This window comes from Solanum verrucosum, unplaced genomic scaffold, assembly GCF_900185275.1.
Source record: "Solanum verrucosum unplaced genomic scaffold, falcon-dt-bn FXZP01000176.1, whole genome shotgun sequence".
NCBI classification, from domain to species: domain Eukaryota; kingdom Viridiplantae; phylum Streptophyta; class Magnoliopsida; order Solanales; family Solanaceae; genus Solanum; species Solanum verrucosum.
In genome coordinates this window covers 1,878,204-1,897,877 of record NW_026020412.1, presented here as the reverse complement: position 1 = coordinate 1,897,877, position 19,674 = coordinate 1,878,204, and the positions used below count along the sequence as shown (strand labels likewise).

The window sequence follows — 19,674 nt, the reverse complement described above, 5'->3', positions numbered from 1 at the left end:
CCTGTGATTCGTTGAAAATTTAATTAATCTAAACAAATTAAATCCCAACCCAAACTTGGATCCACCTATTAATCACCCACCCCATCTAGAAGCCCCAATTTCCCTTACGTTTCTGTCCGTAAAAGAAACATTGATTCAAGGTCAAAAAATTGTGATGGATGAATCAAAAGGTCCAAATTTGTGATAGATGAATCATTTTTTTATAACAATTATGAAGAACCTGTCTTATACCTCATACATAAACTCTCGATCGTGGGACTCCAAGAAATCCCTTAAGTATGCATAGTGTGGAATTGATTAGATTGATCTGGACATGAATGGGTATTGACACTTCAATTCAGCAACTATACAATAATGGATATGAAATTCAAGACTCAAATTATTCATAAGTCGAGAATTGATTCTGAACTAAGATACTTTACCGATGTTGATTTTAATTTGGTGGAATGGACATTAAGAAAGAGGTTTCTCATGAAAATAAAGTACACAATGGTGAGAAGTTTGAAAAAATTAAAGCATATCTTGCAGGTACCAAAAAAAACTTTGTCTGCAAAGGGAAGCACCCTCAAATTGATTCTCAAAAATCTAACATGCCACCAAGAACAAGGAGACAGTCTTTTGATGAAACATCTTGATGCATGATTAGTTACAATTCCACGTGTTAGTTAACTTCAGTGAAAGTTAGTTAAGCAGTTAGTTAGTAACAGATTCTGTTTTTAGCTTAGTTCAATCCAATCACTATATAACTTGTAATCAACTCATTGTACAAGATAGGAAATATACAGATTCACTTTCTCTCTTCTCTTTGTTTCTCTCTTCTTCTATTCATCTCCATTGATTGAATCCTCGAGTTCTCTCTTGGACAATCTTTCGATCCTCGAATCGTTAGGATTCCTGCAATCGAGTAACATTGGTATCAAAGCAGTTCTATCCTTGGATTTTAATGGCAAAAGGAACAAGGTCAGCTGATAATTCTCCATCAGAAATGGGGGAATTGAAAGAAATGATGCAGAATTTGGCAGAGAAAATGGGGACTTTGGCAGGGGAAGTTACAAATCTGAAGAGATTGGATCAAGTAGTCATGGAATTGAAGGAGCATCTGGTCAGCAATCGAGAATCTGAGAGGGAGAAAACTCCTATGGAACAAGATGGTCCTTCGGCTACTCATCAGTCTGAAGGGAGAAGCCACAGACCCAGGAGCCCTAACCGTTATAACACTCATAATTCCAATTTCTCAAGGTGGTCGAGAATGGAATTTTTGAGATTTTCTGAAGAAGATTTGAGATCTTGGTTGTTCAAGATCGAGCAGTTTTTTTCGATGGAAAGTGTTACTGATGAAGAAAAGGTATCAGTTGCAGCCTTGCAATTGGAAGGAGAAGCTATTCAATGGCATCTCTCGTTTATGAGATATAGGCAATACTTACAACCTGCTACTTGGACCGAGTATGTGATAGCCATGGTTAACAGATTTGGTACTGACTTCGATGATCCTATGGAGGATCTAGAATTTTTTCTAAAATTGACCTGCGATCAGGTTAGCTCCAATTGAGAATGGCAGTAGACGACATACCTAAGACCGCTTTTAGGACACATTCAGGTCATTTTGAATACCTGGTGATGCCCTTTGGGTTATCAAATGCTCCTGCCACATTTCAAGGGCTTATGAACTCTGTTTTTCGTTATCTTTTAAGGAAGTTTGTGTTGGTTTTCTTTGATGATATTCTCATTTACAGCAAGTGTATGGACGATCATTTGAAGAACCTCAGTGTTGTTTTTGAAGTAATGCAGCAACATCAATTGTATGCTAAGGCAAGTAAATGTTTCTTTGGGGTGTTAAAGATAGAGTACTTAGGACACTTCATTACTGAACAGGGTGTATCTACGGATCCTCAGAAGGTTGAGGCTGTTCAAAACTGGCCTACCCCCACTACTCTTAAACAGTTGAGAGGGTTTTTGGGACTCGCTGGTTATTATAGAAGGTTTATTCAAGGTTTTGGTATCATTTGCAAACCATTAACTGATCTCTTGAGGAAAGATAGTTTTAAATGGTCTACAGAGGCAGATGTGGCTTTAACACAACTTAAGGACAAGTTGACTAAGGCTCCAGTGTTAGCACTACCTGATGCAACTAAGACATTTATTGTCGAGACTGATGCGAGTGGGAGTGGTATTGGAGCAGTTCTTATGCAGGAGGGCCACCCCATTGCTTTTATTAGCAAGGCTCTATCTCCCAGGCACAGGGCCTTGTCGGTCTATGATAGAGAGTTGCTGGCTATTGTACATGCTATCACTAAATGGTCACAGTATTTACTCGGGCAGAAATTTGTAATTAGAACTGATCAGAAGGCATTAAAGTTCTTGATGGAACAAAAGTTGCATACTAATTCTCAGTTGTTGTGGCTTACCAAACTTATACCTTTTGATTACACTATTGAGTACAAAAAAGGAATTGAGAACAAGGTGGCAGATGCCCTTTCACGAGTCATTGGAGCTGAGTTATTGGCTCTAGTCATTTCCCCAACCAATACTGATCTCTTTCAGGCTATTGAGGATAGCTGGACTTCAGATCAAGAGCTCAAACAACTCATTGAGGAATTACAAGTAAACCCCGATACTCATAAGCAGTTCACTTGGATGCAAGGTCAATTGAGAAGAAAGGGAAAACTGGTCATTGGAAAAGTGCAGAGTTTACGGACTGACATTATGACTTTATGGCATGCTAGTCCACATGGGGGCCATTCAGGTGTTGAAGTTACTCTCAAAAGACTATTGACATTGTTTTATTGGAAGAATATGCGAAATGAGATGAAGGACTTTATACAGAAGTGTGATGTGTGCCAGAGAAACAAATCTGACTTGGCTGCTTACCCTGGTCTCCTACAACCATTGTCTATTCCTGATGTAGTTTGGTCTCAAATTAGTATGGATTTTATTGATGGCCTCCCTAAGTCATATGGTTATGAAGTAATCTTGGTGGTAGTGGATCGACTCAGCAAATATGGCCATTTCCTTCCACTCAAACACCCTTATACAACTCAATCTGTTGCTAAGGTGTTTTTAGACACAATTGTTAGGCTGCATGGATTACCTGATGCTATTACTAGTGACAGAGATGCTGTCTTCTTGAGTTCCTTTTGGCAGGAACTTTTTACATTGCAAGGGGTTCTTTTGCATACTTCTTCAGCATATCATCCTCAGTCCGATGGCCAAACTGAGGTACTCAACAGATGCCTGGAGACCTACTTGAGGTGTTATTGTAATGATGATGTTTCTAACTGGTTTTCTTGCTTACCAATGGCTGAGTATTGGTATAATACATGTCATCATTCAGCAATTCAGACAACTCCTTATGAAGCTCTATATGGTAGACCTCCTCCATTGCACATCCCTTATCTACCAGGTGAATCAGCTTCTGCTGAAGTTGATGGTACATTGGTGAATCGAGAGTTTAAACTTCAACTTCTGAAACATCACTTGAGGAGGGCTCAACTCAGAATGAAACAACAGGCTGACTCTCATAGAAGTGACAGACATTTTGAAGTTGGTGATTGGGTCTACTTCAAAGTTCAGCCTTACAAGCAAGCGACTATTGCAGGTCATTCATTCCATAAGTTAGCTGCTAAGTACTATGGACCATTCCAGATTCTTAAGAGGGTAGGTCCAGTTGCTTACACTCTCTTATTGCCTAGTTCAGTGAAGATCAATTCCACAGTCCATGTTTCCCTATTGAAGAAGTGTTATGAAATTCCAGCTCAGATATCGTATCCCCCTGTAGTTGATTTAGCTAATCCACACTGCCCTAATCCTGAATTAGTACTGCAGAGGAGAATGGTTAAGAAGGGTAATAGAGCTGTGGCACAACTTTTGGTTAAATGGCATGGGTTACCGGCAGATGCTGCTACTTGGGAGTTTGCCACCACTTTGAAGACAAGATTTCCTTTATTTGATCCTTGAGGACAAGGATCTTGTATTGGAGGGGAGTACTGATACATGATTAGTTACAATTCCACGTGTTAGTTAACTTCAGTGAAAGTTAGTTAAGCAGTTAGTTAGTAACAGATTCTGTTTTTAGCTTAGTTCAATTCAATCACTATATAACTTGTAATCAACTCATTGTACAAGATAGGAAATATACAGATTCACTTTCTCTCTTCTCTCTATTTCTCTCTTCTTCTATTCATCTCCATTGATTGAATCCTCGAGTTCTCTCTTGGACAATCTTTCGATCCTCGAATCGTTAGGATTCCTGCAATCGAGTAACACATCTTTTTCAAAAAAGAATTGGGAATTCGAAAAATCTTAGCTATGTTCATGAAGAATTCCATAGCAGAAGGAAAGAGAAAATGAACCTGGTTTATAGGTTTTACCTCTTTAGATGATGGGTTTTCTAGTTGGGGCGGGTAGAAATAATGGGTGGATCCGGATTTAGGTTGAATTTAATTTGTTTAGATTAATTAAATCTTTAACGAATAGCAGGATGCCACGTATTAAATGAAAACACTAATTCATATGTGTTAATGGGGTTGTTTGTGAAAAGGATATTATAGGGCAGTAAAGATTGACGTCAAGGGTATTATAGAGCCTGTTGACCGGGTATATTTGTACCAATTCTAATAGTTCAAGAGTATTTTAGACCCTTTTCCGTATTTAAAATAATTCTTTAGTCATTAGTAAGAAGAAAAAAACATAGTGAAGAAGAAATACAAGTGCTCTCATAAAAAAACATTAAGTAGATGAAGAGAAGAAAAATGTGCATTTTTTGTACACAATATTAGCTCGTGTTGATTATGACAAGAAATTGTGATAAATTTGCATATACACAAGTTTGAAATTACTCACTTTTTGAATGCAATTTTGCAGAGTTAAATTGGAGAGAGAAAAACTTAGTATAATGCTAATATATGATGTGATACTAATTAGTAACTCTGCAAAGTAGATAGTAGCATCTCAAGTAGGGACCTTGTAAGAAGGGTCAACCATTTTCAAAATGAACAAGTTGCCAAGATCACCTCTTGATACCCTGTCAAAAGTAGGATAAAGAATTAGAATGGTGCAAGAATGAAGTGACATAATCAGCCTAAACTCATTTGATCCGTACAATCCGTTTAGAATTTAATGAGTTGAACATAAAATACATAGTTGATGGACTAAATTTGGGCAAACCCAACTATCTAGACGCAAAGGACTTGTTTGTATGAATTTATGTCATATATATGAACACCTAATTGGAAACATTTGATTGAGAATGTTCATTAATATAAAGAAAGAATAAAAGTTGAGACGGGTTGAGCTATTACTCGTTATTTAACTTATCTTAGCCTAAGTAAATTTTGAATAGAATTGGGCCATGACTCAATTATCAATTTTGCTCATCTTGATCTGCCCAACTTTAGTCCAAATTGTCCATTTGTCACACCCCTAAGAAATAGTATTAATATTTGAAGGTAGTAATCAATTTCTGATCATACAAATTCATTCAGTAAACGTGCTATGCAGAATGGAGTTAGTTCAAGATAACCTTGAACTGCAGTATCAAATTCATCTCTTGCTACACCATAAAGCATAGTTGATTACAGAGTGACTAAATTGGCTTAATTGCCCTTCGTTCAGAAGCTCAAATTCCTAAAAACAAGGTACTATCACTAGTACATGAAGTGTTACTTTGTGTTGTCATCAATGTACTAAAGAATCTAATCCTTCCGTGTTGGGATTTATGTAGTTTGATGATTGACAAAGAAAGATGAAACACGTCAACATGATCCAAAGGTACACTGCCACAAGTAGTACAATTTGGAAAAGTTTTTAAAATAAATTAAAATAAGAGTGCAGAAATTAAGGAATGGATAATGCTAATTTCGTGATAAAAACCCAAGGAAATACACATCAGATAAATTGAAAAGAAAGAATCAATGAGTTATATTCGAAGAAGGAGTCTAAGGAGGCAAGGAGTTTTAATTAAAGGAGTCTCACTTGAAATAGAGCTCTTTAAGTTACTGTTGAATTGAAGACTTGGAGCTCGACTATAACACAAGAATCAATGAATTTGATTTGAAGGAGTCTAAAGAAGCAACGAGTTTGAATTGAAGGAGGAGTCTCACTTGAAGTAGAACTCGAAGTCAAGAAAGTTCAAGTCAATGAGGAGTTTGAAGTGAACAATAACTCTACGAAGAATTGTGCTTAAATAGAGGTGTAGTCATCCAAAATACTTGTGCACTTACCGAGCAAAAAGAGCAATTGAAAAATTGGCTTCGCAAACGCATCTTCTTTGTGATTGAATCTTGATGTAATCTTAGTTTAGTGAGTTATAAACTGAATTAAGAGTGTTGTCTTCAGGTTGTGATAACTCGAAGAGTTGGGAACACATATCTTGGGAGGTTTGTGTTGAAGGTTGGAAATTAGAGTTAGTTCCTAGGATTGAAAGAGTTGTAACCTAAATCCATAACTTGAAGTTAAGGAATTAGAGTTATTTTCGTAGGTTGCAAAGTTTGTAATCTATTTCCTGTGGAGGCTCAGTGATTTAGTGACGCTGGAGTTAAATCCTACAGGGGTACATGTCGTGGTTTTTTACACCTTTTGAGTTAGGTGTTTTCCACATAAAATAGTGTTTTTACTTACTGTTCTTAATGCTTTTTTTGGAACACGTTAGGCAACCTGTCTCACACTTAGGCAAAAAGTTATGTTAGTAAATTACTAGGTCGTGCAAAGTATCCTTCAGCAACTACACAAGAAGTGTGAAATAAAGTAAATCCACACAAGGATTTTATGTGGAAAACTCAACTCCCGGGAGTCGGAAACCCCAATCTCCCTCTCTTGTAAATTAGTGAATTACCACTAAATTTGGGGTAACTACCATAGCACATTTCCCCCCTCTACAATGCACTTGATTGTAGCTAACTTATTCAACAAATCTAGTCAGTCAAGTAAGCACTAAAAATACAAAACAACTTAATACAAATCACTAGGAATGTAAAGGTTTATAATTTACAGCATACCGGATCAACTAGACAACAAGAACTATTATGGATAAAACTTAACAGGGACAATCGATGTTACTCTCTCCAATATAGTTTTGAAATGATCCAGTTGCCGCCAATGATCATAATATGGAACGTCCCTTTTTATAAATATAATTGATACCATTGTGCTTCAAATAGTGTGAAGTCAATTGGTTCTAAAAAGTTTGAAAGCAATTTTTGAACTAGCCATCACATATTGCAAAGATTTTATGGGTTCTGCTAACTTTACTCTACTAGTTACTGTTTGGTTATCTACCTTTTTTAAAATTTATGTAATTAAATTTTATACATATTAGGATAGAAAATCTCAGAAAATATACTTCGTACTTTATGTTGTATGTGTATTTTATGTTGTATGCATGTTATGATTAAAAATGACATGAATTTAAAGATTATGTATACTTGTATTGAGATTTTATTAACTGATATATAAGTTGGTTCTATGCATGAAATAATGTGACATTTTTTTTCTGGAATTTGAATAAGTGTTTAGGCTTGCTACTTGCACTAATATTTGCCGTTTCAGTATCTTTTGTTCCATTAATTGAGATTTCTGTCTTTCTTTGTATTATGTAACAATACCCAATTAATTTTTACTCGCATGAATAAATTTCTCTTAATAGGGGATTACACCAGGTATGTTGTTGTAGAGTAAATTTCTCTTTAGTGATCAACAAAGAGCTTCTCTTTACCATTCTTGAGTTTATAATCTAACTCATAACAAGAAAGGGCTAATCTTAAAAATATATATATATATACATTTTTTAACATAAATATATACAAAATATTTCTCCATATACCAAGCCATTTAACTCCATGAATTGATATTTTTAAAAATTATAGAGGAAAGAATGTTCAATTCTCTTGATTTCTTTATTTCTAATTACTGCGGAAAAATTTTATTACTCCATATAACAGTCTTCAGGAAGGTTTCTGCTAGTTTGATTTTTGAAAGAAAGAAATGGAAAAGGGAATAAATTGAATAAGAAAAAAAGAAAAAAATGAAGAAAAAAGGGAGAGAGAAGGTGGAAGAAGCCATGGCTTCTAATCTGTAAAGCGGAAGTAGCTGCGAGTTATAGAAAAAAGAGAAGGAAATGTAGAACAAGAAAAAGATAGAGAAAAAAGGGAAATGAAATCACTGCGAAGTACATTCATACTGAAAAAATGCTATTAAAATTTTTAAAAATTAATATTTGAACGACTTCAATTATACAGTTCTTATTATATATGAAGTATTCTACTTGAAATACAACTTCTTTTTATAAGCCAACAACAATAACATACTCAATGAAACCCCACAAAGTGGGGTCTAGGGAGGGTAGAGTGTAAGCAGTTCTAACCACTACCTCTTTGAGATAGAGAGGTTGTTTCCGAAAGGTCCTAATTTAACTATTAATTTGAGCAATGTAAGCTATGACTGCTAATGTTTCATGTCTTGAAATATTTACTCAGAAATTTTGCTTTATAATATTGATTTTATTTTACAAAACTGTGTACTATATGACGCAGCATACACATGCAACCGATAAACTAGTATGAAGTAGACATACCATGTTAACAGAATTAAGCGTCGGCTTCTAAAGACTCAAGAATACATGAATTACAACATAATACATAAACTCACCTCAATTCTTCATCCAAGTAAGTAATTTCAAGCTCACCTCTAGCCCTTCCAGGAGCTTTAATAGGTATCTGTCAGCCAACAACGACGAAACCGAAGTACGTTATGATACATTGAGAGAACACAAAAGGTTTGAAAAAAGAATAAAAAAATACTGATCCATATTTGTGCTCTCATGTTATGTACACCCTCCACAAACTGTCATGAAGTTACATTAACAGCTCATTCTATTTTTTATTTTATTTTTTGTATTTGGAACAGTGAAGTGTATAGAATGCATTACAAACAAAATAACCCTTTGTAGTAAAGTTATGAGTAAAGAATGTGGAACTTACTAGTCCAGCAATTTTGAAATAATCAAACTTTACTGCCACCTTTTGTGTATTCAGAGGGGTCAAATCTGCAGTAACCTTCAGGACATGATTGAAGACGTAAATGATAAAATTTGGAAAGATGCTACTAAAGAAAGAAATAAATGACAAGATATATGTACATATTTTGCTTGGCCAACAATGATTTAACTTTCGCATTTGCTTTCTAGTTAATTAATATGCTTTCTCTCTTCTATAGAGCAAATGTGCAAGGAAACATGCCATTTTTATCCACTTATTAGAACTTACAGTGACCTATGCATTGTGTTATCGTTTTCGATTGGACAAAGGTTAAGTCACTGTGATATGAAGGGTTCTCTTAAACCTTATGTAGTTGAGGATGATTACCACAGAAGGCTAACTTTCTACCGAACTTCAGATTCATCTTAATAGAATACGATATGCTAACAGTTTGGAACAGTACAATCAAAATCTACAAGAATTAGCAGTTTGTCCTTTGACTTATTAGGGACTTTTGAAACTTTAATTTAGTATCGAAGATCCAAATCATAAAAATTAGGTAGAAGGGACATTTTTTAATTAGTGTTAATGATGCATATCTTAAAAATCCACAAGTTTACCTATTTACAGAAATCCCCTACTCCTCTTCCCCCTCCTCCACAGTCGTCTCTCTTCCACTTCCTCCATCTCCACCACCACCTTCAAACAACTGGCAAATGTTTAAACATCTTCTCATACAACTAGCAGATGTTTAAGCATCTCTCCAAACAACTAGTTGTAGCCTTTAATCTTTTTGCATACATGCCAAAGAAAATCTCTTCTAAGCTTGTCCAATATTTTCAACACCTTTGAAAGTAATAAGAATAGTGACATAACATAAGTTGGAAGAGCCTCTAGCAACTCATATATCCACATCCTTGTGTTTATTACCCAAAGGCATGCCCAAATAAACTGTGGGCATATTATCTACTTTGCAACCCAGATATCTGCCAGACACTGAATATTGTCCACCTCCTTAATAGGGAACAAATTGTTTTTCCCCCAATTCACTTTTAGACCTATGACAGCTTCAAAAAATAGTAAGATTGTTATGATGAATCTTATATTTTCTTCCTTGGGTTCACAGACGATGATTGTGTCATCTGCATATAGTAAATGACAAATTTCTTAAATTCACCATTGTTTCCATTAATCTGGAAGTCTTTATTCTGGCTTTTTTGTATGGCTATCCTCATCAACTATCAAAACCTTCCATTGTAAGGATAAACATAAGGATGATAGAAGATCAACCTATATAATTCTCCTTTCATGGGAAAAAGCCCACTGATTCATCATTCACAAGTTCATAAATCTTGATAGTTTTGATGCAGAATTTGATCAACCCACCCATCTACAGTAGAACCTCTCTAAATTAATACTTGGTAAACTAATAAACTCTCTAAGATAATATTTTTCTGTGGTCCCTACTTGGACCAGTGGAAAAAATCACCAATTTTGATAAGATAATATATTTTCTAAAACAATTTAGTGAAATATGATTCTAGTGTTTTTTATTTTTTGTTACAATTTAAATATATGTGAAGTTCATCTATAAATTTTTTTATTGCATCCAAAAGTTTTGATGTTTTCTCAAACTGCACCAAAAAATTGAGAAAAGTTCTAGACGCGATTAGTGCTTCCTTATGCATAACTTGTTCCAAAGGTATTCTATTGTGTTCAACTTCATCATCAACATTTTTTCTCCGATGGTATCCACAATTTCTTTTAAGCTATGGACCTCTGGACATGTATTGTTTTCACCCGGATAATCTAATAGGTTATATATTGACATTCATTTTATAACGGTAACTAAGATTATTAATCCTGACCTCAAATTAATGAATGCCATTTTCACAAAAGGGTTCATTTAAATTCCTTGGGGTTTCATTTCCCGAACGATGTAATCAAAGTTAACCTTTTCATTAAATCTCGAAAACACTCTTTAAATTAATACATATTATTTTATCAATTAAATAATACCTCCACAAATTAATTATATTTCATAGTCCCAACAATATTAATTTAGAGAGGTTTTACTGTATCTCCAAAGCCCATTTGTTTTTCAGTGGACAACATAAACTTCAAAACTTTAGTTAACATGATCATATGTACTTCCAATGTCCAGCTTGCACATTACCCTAGGGTCATTTCCTCTCATTCTTGAGACAACACATTCACTTGTAATAAGAGCAACATCCATTATTTATCTCCCTTTAGTGAATGTCATCTGATGTTTGATGCAGATTGGAGTGGGGGGTGGGGGTGGGGGGACTGATAACAAAGAAGATGAAGTACTCCTACCTGTACACCTATTATTTCCTTTTTGTTTAAGCAATAAAAGTTAATCGAATAAATAATAGAGAAAAACTAATAAAAGTAAGGAAGGGCATATTTGTCAATTAATATTTTATTTATATTATGATAAAAAGGTTTAAATAATAGTTACAAGAAAATCAAAATAAGAAAAGTAAGTGTAATATTGAAAACCATAAGGCAGGTCAAAGTGATGAAACGAAACCTGAGGGAAGGTCACGAAAAATTAGCTCTAAATATTAATGCAATAGTCACAACCTTGAGATATATTTATAATTAGCAAAGAGCTCCAACAATGGCCACACACACGAACTTTCACTATATCCTCCAGATTGTATGACATTAAACTCAAAACCGATGTTGATAATCTACCAGTTAGGAGTAAAAGAGTACACTATGCACACAACTCTTATGATGATAACCAGAAGTCACAAACTTGTGGCTGTTTATTGAGGTCAGTGAAACACATCCCATAACTCATGGACTGAGGTCTATAAATCGAAATTATAAGCTTAATGCTTGTGACATAGAGAATGAAACCCAACATGATTTCAGAGAAAATCTCTAGAAGCCTTGCATATATTCTTCTTTTTCTTATTTGTCATGTTTCTCTTCAGTTCTGTGGTTTGCTCCAGATAGATATACAGATAAAGTCCAAAAACTTGTGCTGAATTGGTTATGGAAAACAAAAGAGAAACCAAAGAATCAACAAAATCTAAAATGTGCACACTGAAGAACTAGTTAAGGTGGAGAGAAAAGAAGAAAAAATAGTACAAATCAAGACTCTTCATCTGAGTTGCAGAGATAAATCCAAGAAGCAATTTAAATTGTGTCAGAAAATATGTGGGAGGAGACTAGTAAGTGAATGCCGAGGATCAAAACATTAAAGAGCAAACAGACTTTAGGAATGAGATTAAAGGTGCACCAATATTTTCCATGTAAAAGAAGAAGGATGATTTTGAGTCTAAACCCAAAGATAAGGGATTATTTTTAAATTTTTCTCTACGCAAATGTAATCCTGATAAAAATGGAGTTGGCATAACTAAGCCTTTAGTTACTTCTGTTACCATTTTATTGTGTTAGGAATTGAAATTATATTATTCAGTAAAGTTCATAAAAAAGAACTTGCACCATCCTGAAAATTCAATCAGAATATTCTGCTTAACAAAAATTTAACAAAGATAATTCTAGAGGTGATAATGTGAAGAAGATATATTGAAGAAATTCAACAGTAGTGAAACAAAACGACGTATACTAATTCTAAGCTCACCATAACAGATCAAACCTAATCATAAAATAAAACTGTCATACTTGGGCAGAACTTGCACTCAGTACCACAGTTATGACAACTACAGATAAGGTTTGTGATGTCCCAGTAATTTAACAAAAGGCTATTATTCTGGTTAATGTTTTCTAAAGCATATCATTGAATGATCAAACTCCTACAAAGGGAAACAACATATTAGATTAAAGTTGGTGTATTGTGTTCCTCTTCCTATTTTATAAACTAAACCAATCTACGAATTAGGTAAGTTAAGAGAAACAAGATATAGGGTAAGACATAGTGAAAACTTAGCAGTTCCACCTAACACCTGTCATAAGTAACACAGCTGAAGGAAAATGTAATCCGAAGTGTGTGTGGGAATTTGGCATTAAAGGAAACTAACTGGAAACAACAAATTAGCTAAGTATATTCAACAGAACTACACATTATTGATTTAAAACTTGTGCATTTCAATCTACAATAAATTAGCTGTACAATTTGGTTTTATGGTAAAATTAGTGGTTTGAAGCTTTCCTAGTCTCTTAAAACATGAGAAAAGTGTAGGTTGTTTGAAGGAATAGTATATGGGATTTCTAGAATATTTTTCTCCTCATCTTCTTTATGCTTTTCGCTATGTTTTAATACCATAATTACATTCATATAATATTAAATCTTAAACCCTTTTTTTCTCTAGAGACTTCTTTCCGTAGAAGTTCCATCCTCTAGTTCATAAAGATCAGGGACAATTTAATTAGAACTCTGAAAATATCAGAAATAGGAAAATCAAATTTAAAGTACCATTATCTGAATTACAAAAGGAAATCTAAACAATTCTTTCCTGTTTTCCCCCATAATTCAACCATGAATTCTAGTTTCAGGTTAATCTGAAAGACGAAAGTTAAGGAAAAAAGAAACTGCAAGTTCCTGGCCTTTGGTCAGTTAATAGAACATTTCGTAGAAACAAGAATCCAATAAAGGGGAAGGATACTAAAATCAATTTATAGGTTTTGCAGGCTCATAAATAGAGAGTATTTCCACGATTACTAGTACGAGTAAATAATGGAGTTAACTTCTCAATAAATTTCAATATAACATTGTTGGGTATGTCTAAAACAAAAAAATTGATTCCAAATCAAATACCTGGTTGAAGAAGGGCCCTCCTTCCATATTCTGAGCCCGAAGTGTATCGACATTTATTGCTTGGTAGTTCAATCTAGATCGCAAAATCTTGGGTCTCTGTCCAAAATATTAAGCTATAAGTACCTTCATTTGTATAACTGTTCGAAATAACAAGAAGATTAACATCAACACAATACTGGCTACTTGATCATACAGTAGCTGAGATAGGGAACTAGAAAGTGCTCTGCACTCGGTATTTCACCCTCTTCCTTTACCTGACCTTTCTAAGCAATTGAGCACGCAATCACATACCAATTACTAATCTTGTCTTTAGTAAATACTGCCTTGTACAGTAAAATAGAAGAGACAACTAATTCCGGTCATCAATTACAAAAAAAAATTTTTTTTTTTTTTACCCTCCCCTAGGAGCTCCCACCCCTTTTGCTCCCTTGGTGACTCGAAGTTGGAAGTGAGGGGTGCTTACCATCCGAGCAACTCCTTCTCGTCATCAATTACAAAATTGGAATTTCCGTTACAAGTATAATTGATTCAGCTAACAGAAGGACTATTAAGTTTCTGTAATAGATATGAATATAAACTGGCATACTTGGAATGAACATAGCATGACTAGTCATAGGTGAATAATGATCCTACAACCATAATATTCTATTGTAAACTGCATGTGCCATTAATTGGTAACAATGGCAAGTTGGTCTGGTGACTACTTAGACCAAATAGGGTCCAATTCAGAATGATCTGAAGGATCTTTATGTTCTCTTCATAAAGATGACAGTTCATTACATGTGAATAATGCAAGTGATCAAGAATGGGCCTCAAACAAGTATTTTATGTGATAACCCAACCCCTAGTTTGGAGTATTTACGTTCCATTTTATGTTTTGGAACTTCCTATTTGTTGGTTTAATATTTTCGGACTTTTTGGTACAGTTTAGGTTGAGATCCGAGGGGTTTCGGATAAAATTTTCCATTTCAGCTGATGCTGATTCCTGGTACAGGCAATGTTATCGCGATCACAGTTAGGGAAAATGATGTGCATCACAATTGTGTACCCCCCCCCCCCCCGCCTTGCTGCAATCGCATAGAGTAAATAGGGGGTCAAGGTCTAGGCTTTTTGGCCTTTCCGAAATCATGGTAATGATAGTGCTGGGTCCCAATCAAGCTGTAGGCAATCATGTGGGCACGTGGCGATCGTGATGAAGGTTCACTCGAGTATAAAAGTCAGATTTTCTGGATATCTTTCATTGTACCACCATTTTTGGATATTGGAAGCTCATTTTGAGGTGATTTTAGACAAGGATTTGATTAGATGTTGGGATAACAACAACATACCCAATGAAATTCCACTAAGTGGGGCCTGGGGAGGGTAGAGTATACGCGCAGACCTTACCACTTCCTCGTGGAGGTAGAGGCTGTTTCAGAAAGACCCTCGACTCAAGTGCATCAAACCTTAGTAAAGGAAATAGAAAAAAATGAAGAAAGCATAGCAGTTAATAAGAAAAGCAGTGTAAAGTCTACAAGAAAAAAATAATAACAGCATATGGCAAGAACTACAAGGGTACGACTAGAACTACGACATGCACTAATAAGCCTTAACCTTTGCAAGGCAAGACACAACTTAACCCTTACCAACCTTCTACCTCAATATGTGACCTCTACTCCTTCCTATCTAGACTCATGCCCTCGGAAATATGAAGTTGTGTCATGTCCTATTTAATCACCTCTCCCCAATACTTTTTGATCTACCTCTACCCCTCCGCATACCCCCAACAACCAGCCTTTCGCACCTCTTCACTAGGGCAGCACACCTCCTCTTCACAAGCCCAAACTATCTCAGTCTCGCTTCCCTCATCTTGTTCGTCACAGAGGCCACTCCTACCTTCTCCTAGATAATCTCATTCCTAATCTTATCGCTCCTAGTATGTCCACACGTCTATCTCAAAATTTTCCTCTCCACAACATGCATGTTCTAAACATGTGAGTTCTTGATTAATCAGCACTCCACCCCTTACAACAAAGACGGTCTAACCACCACTCTGTAAGACTTATCTTTAAATTTAGATGGTAACTCTTATCATACAAAACTTCAGAGGCAAGCCTGTATTTCATCCATGCCGCCCCAATGCGATGTGTGACATCAACATTAATGTCCCCACTACCCTGTATTACGGACCCAAGATACTTAAAACTTTCTCTCTTGGTAATGGTCTGTGCGGCAAGCGTTACTTCCATGTTTGCTTCATCCAAAATAACACTGAATTTGCACTACAAATACTTCATTTTGATCATGCTCAACCTGAACCCTTTAGACTCAACAACTTGTCTCTAAACATCCAACCTAGCATTAACTCAGTTTCGTATCACACCAATCAGTTCCGCAAATAACATACACCATGGAACTTCCTCCTGAATCGCATCAACTCATCCATCATCAAGGAAAATAGGAAAGGGCTAAGAACTAATCCCTAATGCAGTTGCATGTCAACTTGGAAGTACTCTGAGTCTCCTCCCACTGTTCTAACCCGAGTCTTGACTCCATCATACATGTCCTTTATCGCCCTAATATAAATCATCGGGCCACTTTCTTTTCCAAATGTGTTTTCAACTCTTCCAATTGTCCTTGTTTTTATATGGATATCCGGTATGATTGAGATTTCAAATCTCCATCCTCCTTCGTCAATATGAATTGATGTCTATCGGCAACACTCTATGGGAGGCTTCTTTATGCATATTTTGGCCCAAGTTTACTGGATCATATTCTTTGTGTCCTTATCAATTCCCACAAAGCCCCCACATAAATTACCAATGGCATTAAACATTTTTAATGACCATGCATATGTTGGGATCCCAACAGCTTTAATCATGCGATGTTCTTCTTTCTTGGCTGTGAGTTCTGATCCAGCGATTGAAGACCACCATTGAAGAGTCAACCATCTCCCATTCCAAAACCAATCACCAGCTAACCGCCTCCTTCCTCGATGGAAGCTCAAAAAGGAATTGATTATGGTTCACCAGTATCATCTTCAAGGTGGAGCATATTTTCCATCTACTAATGAACCATTTTTGTATAGCTTTTCGATTGGGGCTATGATGAAAGGAGTTGTTGAAGCATCCGATCAAACTTTTGACTATAACTTGATGGCTTTCCATATCCAGATCTGCTACATTACCATTTCGAGTTTCATTGGGGGAAACCTTGGTAGAAGATGGCCATTGTGGAAGCCTAGCTGACTCAACATGTGATTTTGATGGGGAAGAGAGATTAAATCTAAGATTGCTGTGATTTCCCAGAAATCGAAGAATTTTGATGGCAATGTCGCTGCATCCTTTGTTTGTACTGCTTCTGGAACACTGATTGCATTTTTCTGGTGACCTAGCCATGTTTCAATTCTTACAAAGCGGACAAAGTAGTTATAATTTTGATAGACTCTATAGATATATGTATTGAATTTCCTTCCCCATCTCCTGTACAGATTTCCTTTTCCTTTCGAAGCATTGTTTAGATTCTCACAAACTCATCTCAGATTGTCTTATCTAGCTCGTAAAATGCCTATATACAGTTGAATCGCGACATTCACAAACTCAACAATCTACCTAGCTGGTTTGAATTTCAACAATGTCTACAGTTCCATTAAAGGACCTAGAGGCATGACATTCAGTAAAACATTTAATGATGGTTATAGTTTTCACCTGAATCTGTAAAATTGACTTTGATGTAGTGTATATAAGTTCCCATTTTCCATTGAGAAGACTTGAGTTGAGGGGCTCCTTTGTTGGATTGCAAGCTTCAAGTCTGCAAGCAATCTAATCAAATAACATTGTGTTGAGAAACTAAAAGAAACATAATGCGCACACAATCAGTGAGAAAACTAATATAAGGAGCAATTATATGGATTATCTTTGGTAGGAACTCTTGCTAACCTAACTTTATAGACATTGAATATCTAAACATGATAATTGCAATGAGCTCATTAATTAATAAAGCAAACCTGATCAATTATCTGCTGGTCTTGAGGAGTGGCGTCAGCGCCACGATCAAGAGGTGCAATAGCTTGAAGAAGCTCTTGTTTAATGGGTGTAGGGTCTTTGGTCTTGTTGAAGAAAGCAGGGAAGAATGAAACATTGTTCTGCCATTTTTTAGTGAGAGGAGAAATGTTAGTATTATTATGAGGATAAGTATTTTGGATAGAAGGGAAAGAGAAAGAAGTGGAATAAGAGAGATAAAGTTTGGTTGAAGCAACATGAGTTAGTGGAGGGGATAGTGAGGATAAGGCCATGGGAATGCTGCAAATGAGTTTCTACTTTCTACTTCACAGGAACGGAACATTTATTTGGTCTCTTAATTAAATTAAATCAGAAATATGGTAATTATCAAATTTTACAACCAACTCTCCATTGTACGCCCTAAGCACGCCCAATGTTCAAGGCTCACTTAACAGATCTTTAGTTAACATTGTTGACCCTTATAATTCTTGAATAAATGAATGAATGATACTTATTGTTTTTTAATCTATAGAAATAAGAAGATCGAGAGTAACTCAAATAACAAGTTGTAGTATCATTTAATTACAATTTGGTAACATTGTGAGGGTGATCATATATTACGTAACATTTCTATTAAAAATATATAGCGGAATTTTACTTTTTCACTTATCATTGGTCTTCATGTTTTTTTGTAATATGCCTCAAAAATATCATATTTTATTTAGCTATTTGAAAGTAACTTTATTTTTATTCATGATGGAGTGATGTTTTCATTATAATACTAGTAAGATTTCTTGATTATTTTCTTTTAGGAGGTAAATTGTATAGTATGATAATAATATATGTTTAGAAAAAATGATTATTTATACTTGTATAATCATGTTAGAAATTTTATTTTCTATGAGTTCCTTGGTCATGTTTGTAATTATTTCAAACTATTGATGTATTTTTATTTTTGTGTTATTATTATATTATATATTGTAAATAAAAAATTTAAAGATTCATAGGGCTTACGCCCCACGTCTCGAGGCTTACGCCTCCCCCTATGCTAAGTAAAACGCTCCACTTCACGCCCCGCCTTTCAAACACTGTATCAGATCCTAATTTTTAATTTGGTTTAACGCTCATTTCGTATCACTATTCACATTGATTTCAAATTTCAAATTCTTAATTTTTTTAAAAACAAATAAAGCTTGAAAATATAGCTAAACTATCTCTTTTTTGAGTTTTTTTATTTGAAAAACCTTGCCGCGTGACATTCCATATGGATAAAAAATATTTTACTTTGACAAAAATTAAAACAAAATTATTTTCTAAAAAAAAATTATAATATTGTTCTTAACTGTCTATCCCCACTATCTCCGCTCAATGATGTAGTTAGACAGCTAATTGGAGTAGGCAATTAGAGGTCGGGAGACCATGATCATAAAATCAACCCTGTAAATCAGTAATTTGATAATTATAGTTAATTCATGCATGAGATGTGATACATGAAACCCTATGCATGCCGCGGCCCTGGAATTGTCCCAATCACGGTAAGTAATTATATTATTTCATTCCTGCATTCTTTCCTTTACAAATAAAAATCAAATTCTTTTGGCACTCTTAAATAAATAATTAGACTATTATAATTTAGTAAATAGTTAATTGATAAGTCATTTGGGTTCGATAATCCGGTTCTTTTAAGAGCCACTATATTACTTGCGCGATCACATACACTTGCGTGTGCAATTAGAAACAACATAGCTTACATGGTTTATATCGGTTTTAATATGTCCCAAAGTCCAGTTTTCAAATTAGTGCTTTGACCTTGTATTCAATTATTTCAGTTTCAATATCTATCAATTGCATGCTTTACTACTTGGTCATTGCATCAATTTTTGTATTTCAATTCCATATTCAGTTTAGCATGTCAACTTCATCATGTCCAGCTTTACAGATTATTAGTCATATCTCACATATTCAGTAC

The 19,674-nt window shown here is 35.0% G+C and overlaps 1 protein-coding gene across 1 annotated transcript; it reads right to left on the bottom strand.

The window, feature by feature from the left end:
• Positions 1-4,730: 4,730 nt before the first annotated feature.
• LOC125840626 (probable plastid-lipid-associated protein 4, chloroplastic) lies at positions 4,731-18,045 on the bottom strand. Its single transcript, XM_049519593.1, has 6 exons — positions 17,711-18,045; positions 17,412-17,525; positions 13,726-13,821; positions 8,973-9,047; positions 8,641-8,708; positions 4,731-5,020 (listed from the first exon to the last, which is right to left on the bottom strand). The coding sequence occupies exons 1-6, from the start codon at positions 17,996-17,998 to the stop codon at positions 4,948-4,950; spliced, it is 714 nt and encodes a 237-aa protein (XP_049375550.1). The 5' UTR covers positions 17,999-18,045; the 3' UTR covers positions 4,731-4,947.
• Positions 18,046-19,674: the final 1,629 nt, after the last annotated feature.

Bases quoted from the DNA above. Each gene is read 5' to 3' on its own strand.
- LOC125840626 (XM_049519593.1), bottom strand. From the start codon at position 17,998: ATGGCCTTATCCTCACTATCCCCTCCACTAACTCATGTTGCTTCAACC. The intron at 17,526-17,710 runs GTTTGCTTTATT...TTATTTGATTAG, and splicing joins ACCAGCAGATAATTGATCAG to ATTGCTTGCAGACTTGAAGC. The intron at 9,048-13,725 runs GTATTTGATTTG...CATGTCCTGAAG, and splicing joins GAGGGCCCTTCTTCAACCAG to GTTACTGCAGATTTGACCCC.